General features: G+C 41.8%; 1 protein-coding gene across 1 annotated transcript in view; it reads left to right on the forward strand.

Moving 5' to 3' along the window:
- Positions 1-1,649: 1,649 nt before the first annotated feature.
- The window catches only part of rnf103 (ring finger protein 103), a 15,109-nt gene continuing 7,433 nt past the window's right edge, over positions 1,650-9,325 (forward strand). The window contains exons 1-4 of the mRNA XM_024283871.2: positions 1,650-2,366; positions 5,536-5,684; positions 5,876-5,991; positions 6,429-6,851. Of these exons, the coding sequence (XP_024139639.1) occupies positions 2,141-2,366; positions 5,536-5,684; positions 5,876-5,991; positions 6,429-6,851 (914 nt within the window). The 5' untranslated portion in view covers positions 1,650-2,140. The remainder of the gene's footprint in view (positions 2,367-5,535; positions 5,685-5,875; positions 5,992-6,428; positions 6,852-9,325) is intronic.

Raw genomic sequence — 9,325 nt, forward strand, 5'->3', positions numbered from 1 at the left:
CAAATGCAGATGTGCATGCCAGCAGTCATGTGGATGGATGAGTTCTGGAAGAACTTAAGCTCCACCAGAACCTGCAGCTTCAGGAAGATTCCTGGCCTCCACTGCTTTCATTCCTCTTATGAACCCACTGAATCCCTCTGGGGTTCTGCTGGAGCCAACCCAGCTACTATTGGGTTAAGGTGGGGGGTACACCCTGAATGGGTTGGCAGACTCTTTCAGGCCCAAACACTCGCATGCACAACCTATGAAGCGTGTTTTTAAATTTATCAGGAAATCAGATTTGGTTGTGGATGATGTCCCTTTAAGGGAGTGCCAACTGTTTGAAACGGAGAAGAAATTCATATTTGTAGTTTGTGTCCGGATGGAATTTCTTTCATTTATCAGAATCAAACTAGAAAGAAAAAGTCTGGAGCCAAGCTTCTTTCAACCGTGGGTGGCGGACATGAGCTAGTAAACAGTAGTAAAAGAAGAAGAAACCCCTCCCTGCTTGTCCAGTGTGAACACCATGGGCTAAATGTGGGTTAAAGAATGTGTGTTCTTGAGCGCGCATTACACACCTGGTCTGTCTGTAGCTTAAAGTGAGGATGCTAACCAATGAGATGTATTGCTAGGGATGGCACGCCGGCTTTTAACTATTGTCCAAGATACGTAAAGAGCAACGCCATGTTGGAATGGTATAAAAAAACAATGAAACAGGGTTTAGCAGACACAGTAAAATGACCATAAAAATGCTTAATTTTGGTCCAATTTTAAAAAGAAAAAAACTGATCATCAAAAAAATAAGACTCAGGCCGTCCAGATCAGCGTGCCACGGTCCTGGGGTAAATTCACTCGGCAGGAGGTAGCGATTCTGAGCTGGGGGTTCCCGTTCTACAAATGGACCCTACCCAGCCTCCCGCACCACATTTCCTGGTTTGCCCACCAGATGGGGATTCAGTGCTGATGGGCTCTTCCCTTTTCAGTCGCCACTACTAAGGAAATCCTGGTCTTCTGCTCTGATCTGAGGTCTAACACACATACAAATACATATTCATCCTCCATCCTCCATAAAAAAAAAAAAAAAATAGTGGCCCTGGTAGAAAATGTGGTAATAGTGTGACGTCTAAAGCTGCCATTGACTTTAAATAGACTATAAGATCCGCCTAAAAGTTCATTATTGAGAGTAAACTCACTCAGATCTTGTTCAAATGTTTTCTGAGTTCTTCTTTTTCAGCTGACAGCAATAATTTACAAGTGAAAAGTCACATTCTTGTTTATCCACCTCTGTTTGCACAATTGCAACACAGCAGTAAACAGACATCTATACCATTCCAATATGGCGTCCAACTTTACGTACACAACAAGCTAGCATGTCATCTCTAGTGATATACCTCATTGGTGCTAACCACTGCACTAGCATGCAGCCCTTCTCCATAGTAGTGTTACACAAAATTTTGCATTTTTGTAATGTTTATTTGTTAAAAATGTTGGGATGGCTTAAATATTTTAGGTAAAATGTTAAACATATCCCTTGCAAAGTTATATTTTAAGTGAGAAAAACTGAGTTCTATCTAAAAGCCTTCTAAAATTAGTCCTTATGAGTGAGAATTTATTTTATTCGTATGTTTTACTGTTTAAACAAGAGTAGAACAAAACTTTTAGTTTTGAGAACGACTCACTCGGCTGTCACTAAAACTGGACGCACGGCTTGCCGTACCAGCAGGAGTTTACATTTTTGCGTGATGACATCAATATTACACGTTGCCTGACGTCCACTGTTGAGTTTGCAGAGTCCGGTCGGTTCTGTAAGAACCGAGCCAGCCTGTGTTGTTTTTCTACGGATGACAGCGGCCAGCTCGGTTCGGCCCGCATCCAGCAGTCGTGTGGCGGGTCTGCGTGAGCGTGCGGCTGCGGGACTCTTCTGCGGGTGACGTCCGAGGCCTTTTTGTTTTGGAAACATCCGAGGCCTCCCTCCGGCAGCGAAACTAACCGAGCGGGTTACGCAGCCATCAACGCCGCAGATTCATGCCGGACTCCGGCGGGGAAGCCTCGCAGAGAACCGGGCCCGCCATGGAGCTCTGACTGTCCGCTCAGCCCCGCAGGTCCGGGAGTTTAGGGTCCGTTTCAGATCCGGCTCGTGGTTCCGTCCAACGACTGCAAGATGTGGCTGAAGCTCTTCTTCCTGCTGCTGTACTTCGTGGTTCTGTTCGTGCTGAGCCGGATCTTTGAGGCGGTGGTCTGGTATGAGACCGGCGTGTTCGCCACGCAGCTCGTGGACCCGGTCACGCTGAGCTACAAGAAGCTGAAGACCATCCTGGAGAGCCGGGGGCTCGGACACTCCGGACTGCCCGGGGGGAAGGACGTCAGCGAGCTGGTGGAGAAGTCCGGTGAGATTCAGTGCCGTCCAAATAAGCAACCCACACACACCCGCGGGGCTGTAATCAGTGGCTGACCAGCTGTCAGGCTGGAGGGTTCGATTCCCAGGTTTGAGTATGGCAAGCCATTTATACCTTAAATCAGGGGTGTCACACTCATTCGCCAAAATAGCTAGATAGATGGGGCTTTATTCTCATTGTCACTGGACAAAGAAATTGGAGCAACCGTTACAGTGCAAGAAGTTTGGCAAAAGAAATGTAGCAAAGACACAATAGAAAGCATGTAAAAATATGTACAAGAAATTGTGCAAGTATGGGGCCCTACCATGAAAATTCTACTTTTTGTAAGTAAAAATGCATTTTACTGTTCATTCCTCACTAAAGAACCCCAAAGCGGCATTTTCATCCGTTCATGCATTTAAGAGTAATCCTCTTAAAAACCTGCACTATCTGCAGCAGCCTCTCCCACACCCACAAAAACGAGCGGTTGGAAACGTGCTGACATAAGATCGATTCCAACCTCTCCCTCCAGGAAGAGTCTGGGCTGACAGCCCCGCCCACAGACTAACACAACACTCAATTTATCCCCTTATCCAGTGATGATCAGCAAAAACACTTTTTTTCAGATGCAGAATACCGCATATCTTCCAGTTATGTCCAGTCTTCAATAAATTCCTGCTCAAATAGGTGTTTGTTATTTTAGTAGCGCCGCTTCCTTAAGACACCCCCCAACCCCTGGTCCGGCACAGCCATGTGTTGTGAAGTAGTTTAGCGATGGCCGGGCCTACTAAAGGCAGATATATCATGGTGCATCTATCTTAGAAGAAGTTTGGAATATTTTCGAGGAAGAAATGCAGACATACTGCCACAGACTCTAGGATGACGTCATGAAGGGGACTGCAGTGGTACGCAGCGGGAGGCGGAGCTTCAGGAATCAAACCGTTTTACTTCCCGGTATGAAATAACTCACGAAAGATAACTAATATTTCATAAATAATTTGTTTTTTACTGATCCAAAGGTAATATATGAACTTATATATAGATATAGTTCACTCAGAAAGGCTTAAGAAAATCATGGCAGAGCCCCTTTAAATGTACTGACATATCTTTGCATGTATACAACATAAACAATATATACATATAGAAACATATACATTCTGATGTGCAAATAAGTTATTGGTGTGATTTGGAATTTAATATGGATGTTGTTTTGGGTAAGAAGCTTTTTTCAGCCCGTTTGTTTTTGTCCTTATGCCTCAGTAACGTCTCCCAGAGGGCATCAGGGTAAAAACAAGTTTGGTACTAAACTTCAAAATAGCCTAAAAACTAAAAAAATCACCAAAATTAGCCAAAACAGATAGCATGTAGCTGAAATATTAGCTAATCTCTGAATCTTAGTAAATGCCAAAATAGTCCAAAAAGCTAGCAGAATTCCCATTTTTAAAACTTTAAAACCAAAACTTTTTAACAAAAACATGAATAATAACAGCCAGGATTATTATTCCAGAATAAATCAACTAAATGTATTTTTTCTGATCTTGAAAATGATCCAAACTGTGACTCTAAAACCTTTACACGACCTGAACCATGAGTCTTGTGTTACACCCCTAATGTAGGTTATTTGGAGATATTTTAGTTTCAGGACAGGTGACATTCTCCAAACACAGGTACTATGCAAAACATGCAGAGAACTTAAAGTTATTCAAATGAAACTGTCACAGTGAAATGGAAGTTTATTAGTATTTTTGTTTTGTTGTTTGTCCATTTATCACAAGTCATACCCTCGTCGCAGTTTCAAACACAGATATCACATATTTTTCTCATATCTACCTACATATAGTGAGTATATTATATAGACCGTGAATATGTAGTGTAGGAAAATACTAGATGAATATTTCTTCAGACTAAATTGGAACATTTAAAGTTCACAATATATCGATGGTATATCAAAAGTAAACTTCAAGTCTACTGCCTTGCTTTTAGTTTAGACTACGTGTCCTTGTAGTTCGCTTAAATAGAATATATTTTTGTCCTGGCAGGGTGACATACACTACATTACCAAAAGTATTGGCTCACCTGCTTTGACTCACACATAAACTGGAGTTTTGTCCCATTCCTAATCCATAGAGTTCAATATGATGTCGGTCCACCTTTTGAAACTATTACAGCTTCAACTCTTCTGTGAAGGCTGTCCACAAGGTTTAGGAGTGTTTAAATGAATTCTGGACCATTCTTCCAAAAGTGCATTGGTCAGGTCACACACTGATGTTGGTGAAGAAGCCCTTACTCTCACTTTCCGTTCTAATTCATCCCAAAGGTGTTCTATAGATTAGGACTAGAGGTGTGCCAAAATATTGCGATTATATTGTGATATATTGCAATGTTTAGTCCTGCGATTGATTCTCGATGGATTCTAACCAAGTATCGATATTTTTTTTTTTGTTTGAAAAGGCTGTAAAACATTATTCGTTATATTCATTTTCGTTCTGTTCACAACATTTTTGCACTAAGTGACACTGCTGTTCATGTTTACTATTTTTAACTCTGAACTTTACATATAATTCAAATATATATTCAGTTGGTGTCAATGGTTCTCAAAGACATAGTATTATTGACTTCATCAATGTTCCACAAAAGTTTCTATTATTTGTTGCACAAAATAAGACACAAATTGTTTATTATGGTTCTGTTCAAGCTAAAAAATAGATGGGGATATATTTTCCCCAGAAATATGTGTTCTATATAAAGTGAGTTATTAGGATGATTTTTACCAGTTATCGCAGTATCACAATATCATCAATGTTGTGAGTCATGTATCCCGTATCGTGAGGTAAACAGTGATTCCCAGCCCTAATTAGAAGTTAGTAATTGAAGTGGTTCTTACTCAGTTTACATTGGTTGGTCTGTGGTGTGTGAAAAGTCTGTCACGACAGTCAGTTAATTTACATTGATATTTACATTGGGCTGCCCACAGACCAGCTGGATGAAGACATCTGAACCTGTTTGAGGCATTATGAAATATTCCTGAGGCATAAAATAAGATTTAAACTTGAATATTTTTTTTCTTACTATGAGGCATTTGTTAATCTAGTCCTGATCTGTTTTTTCCAACTAAAGAAAGGAACACCTTCTGTGTCGCCTGACTTTTCTTCTCACAGTTCTCCATCTTTGTTCCTGGCAGGAGAGCTGACTCAGGGGGAGCTGTACTCGGCCATGAAGAAGGAGAAGGAGCAAACAGAGGCTGGAGATGTCGAAACCACCCTCTTCAACGGGGAGGCGCACTTCTATGAGCTGGTGGAGGACACAAAAGACGGCATCTGGCTGGTTCAGGTAAAACCCCAGCTTTCTCTTCTGCGGCTCTGGAGCCAGAGAAAGATGCATCCACGTTACAGATGTTTGCATTTAGTTTTGCATATGCACATTTCCATCTGAGGAATTTTTAAATGGACTGTCCTTCACAAATGAGGTCTGGATTAGCTCAGTCCTTCCTTCAGAGATGAATTAATGGTCTGTTCCTGCAGGTCATCGCCCAGAACCGAGAGGCTCCGCTCAGCAAGTCCAGCTGGGGGAAGATGGTTCGGAAAGTCTCCCAGTTTGGTATCAGAACCGGAACCTTCAACTGTTCCAGTGACCATAGGTAAGGCCTCCGGTTCCTCTAGCCCAGGGGTAGGGAACCCCGGTCCTCGAGAGCCACCTTCCTGCATGTTTTCCAATATACCCTGCTCTGGTATGGTCTTATTGGCTGGACACACTTGGACCAGGTAATCAGCCATGAGTAGGGACTCAAACAATTACCTGGTTCAGGTGTGTCAAGCCAATAAGACCATGCCAGGGCAGGGTATATTGGAAAACATGCAGGAAGGTGGCTCTCAAGGACCAGGGTTCCCTACCCCTGCTCTAGCCCAAACTAAGGACTTCATGGTGGAAACCGACCTCTTTGGATGTTTCTATAACCACGGGAACACGTGAAGCTAGACTCACACTTGACACCGAAGCTGAGCGGAGTGGAGTGCGTGCGGCATCCACTCTCTCCTGCAATTCACACCAGACACGCACTTTATTTTTTGTTGCCAGGTCGTGCATAAAGCGTGGCTGGCAGCGCTCCACCCTGGTCATGTCGGCTCCGCAGACGTCGGCGTCGAAGGGAAAAGTCATGCTGAAGGAATACGACGGATGGCGCATCGACACGGAACACATCTTTCGCTGGATAACATCTCACGTGGCTCACCGGATCAAGACGCTGCGCCGCTCCGACCAGCTGATGGAGGAGTGGCGCTATGACTCGGCTCGCCCCGTCAAGATGTTCCTGTTTGCCCGCCTGCCGCAGCCGCCCGCCTTCTTCTCCTCACTGTCTGTCAAATTCACCGGCAGGATCGATTTTATTTTCGTGGACATCTGTCGCTGGAGCAACTTCAGCAGCCTATCAGACATCGGCGTGACACGAAGCCCCGCCTACATTCTCAAGATGCCTGAGGGCACCTATCGCTATGGCAACAGGTAAGTCCCTAATAGGGCTGGGAATAACTGGATACCTCACGATACGATGCGATACATGATACATGGTTCACGACATTGATGATATCGCGATACTACGATACTTGGTAAAAATCATCTCTAGTAACTCACTTTATGTAGAACAGAGGTGTCAAACTCAATCGCACAAGGGGCTAAAATCAAAAAACACACTTTAGGTCGCAGGCTGAACAGAGTAAGCATTTGTTGAACACACTAAAACTACATTTTTAAAACTTTAATACCGTAACATAATTATGAACTAGATATTTAGCATTATAATGCTAGTGTGAATGCTATAATCGGAATTTGGCTTACAGCTGAAGACGCTAGTACTGATAGCTGAAGATGCTGAAATTGATGGCAAAAAACACTGAAGCTGATAGCCAGATAAAATTTTAGCTAAATGCCAAAATAGCCTAAAAACTAAAAAAAAAACAAGAAAAAACCTTAGGTTAGCGAAAACAGCTAGCATGTAGCTGAAGAAATAGCCAAACTTCAAAACAGCCTAAAAACTGAAAAGAAATCTTAAATTAGCCAAAACAGCTAGTGTGTAAATATTAGTGATAGTGTTGTACATACTTGGTGAATATATGTACAACCCTATCAATTAGCCTAACTCCAAAATAGCCTAAAAAACTTAAAATAAGCTGAAAATAGTCCAAAAAGCTAGCATAATGCAAATTTTTAAACTTTAAAACTGTAACTTTTTAACACTAGAATCCCTGGAACTTTCAGCTTCTGCTGCAATGCCCCCCTCTCCTTCTCAAAGTAGTGTTGTGGTGATCACCTTAAACCATCAACAATGACTTCCTGATTTCGCAATGCAGATTGTAAGGTTTAAATTTGCAGGTGAAAGAAGGATTTTTAACACAGACAAATACAATAAATGACAAACTGGTGACATGGGGGGGTTGATCCATTTTTGATGCTTTTAAACCATCAACAATGACTTCCTGATTTTGCAATGCAGAATGTCATGTTTAAATTTAAGTTTGACATGAATTCCAGATTCCGCCACTAGACGGTCAAGTGGTTAAGGCAACGGACTCACATTCAGAAGGTCATGAGTTCGAATCCCGCTCAGGAATAGTCCACATTAACTCTCTGTTTTTACTTTTAAATTTTATTTTTACCTCAAAACTGTTCAATGCGGGTGAAAGAAATATTTTTAACACAGACAAATGCCTTTAAACCATCAACAATGACTTCCTGATTTCGCAATGCAGAATGTCATGTTTAAATTTAAGTTTGACATGAATTCCAAATTCCGCCACTAGACGGTCAAGTGGTTATGGCTGCAGACTCACATTCAGAAGGTCATGGGTTCGAATCCCGCTCTGGATTAGTCAAATATTTGTTTTTACTTTTAAATTTTATTTTGACCTCAAAACTGTTCAATGCAGGTGAAAGAAATATTTTTAACACAGACAAATGCCTTTAAACCATCAACAATGACTTCCTGATTTCGCAATACAGAATGTCATGTTTAAATTTAAATTTGACATGCATTCCAGATTCCGCCACTAGACGGTCAAGTGGTTATGGCTGCGGACTCACATTCAGAAGGTCAAGGGTTCAAATCCCGCTCAGGAATAGTCCACATAAAATATTTGTTTTTACCTCAAAATTTTATTTTGACCTCAAAACTGTTCAATGCAGGTGAAAGTTTTGATTTGATTTGATTTGAGTCCTTTTTGATGCATTTAATGACCTTCAAATTGCAAATTTGATCTAGGCTGTTCCCTCCCCCATCCACATACCCAAGAAAAACAGTTTTTCTAGGACCAGGCAGTCCTGGCCTACAAGAAAGACTTTTCTCCAGTGTGTCTGTGTTTTGTGGCACCACTGGCTGTCTTCAACATGCTGATTGCCTTTTTTGAATTGGGAAAATTGTCTTTTTACAGATGAACGCTTCTCATCATTCTCTTCTTCAACAATTAATAGTTTATTAGTCTACTTATGTATAAGTATCATGTGGAGAGGATGTTCTGGCTGGAAATGCATGTACTGGCATATCATCATCATAGGAGGAATCTGAGAAGATGAACTCTGATTCCACAACAAAAGAATCGTCTTCACTGCTCCCAGAGTCCACATCGAGGATTATTTGAAATAGAGATAAGTGTTTCAGAGGAGTGTGAGTCTTGCTGCTATTGGGATGTTTGTCTTTTTGACTTGAAGATGTGTCTATGTTTATAAGTCATAAACATGCACTATATGACCAAACGTATCGGCTCACCCATCCAAATGATCAGAATCAGGAGTCCTAATCACTTGGTCTGACCACAGGTGTATAAAATCAGCCATCAGACATGCAGACTGTTTTTAGAAACATTAGTGAAAGTATGTTTTGCTCTCAGGATCTCAGCGAATTCCAGTGTTGAACTGTCATAGGATGCCACCTGAGCAACAAATCCAGTCTTGAAATGTCCTAAATATTCCACAGTCAACTGTCA

Source organism: Oryzias melastigma, linkage group LG10 (assembly GCF_002922805.2).
Source record: "Oryzias melastigma strain HK-1 linkage group LG10, ASM292280v2, whole genome shotgun sequence".
Classification (NCBI taxonomy): Eukaryota; Metazoa; Chordata; class Actinopteri; order Beloniformes; family Adrianichthyidae; genus Oryzias; species Oryzias melastigma.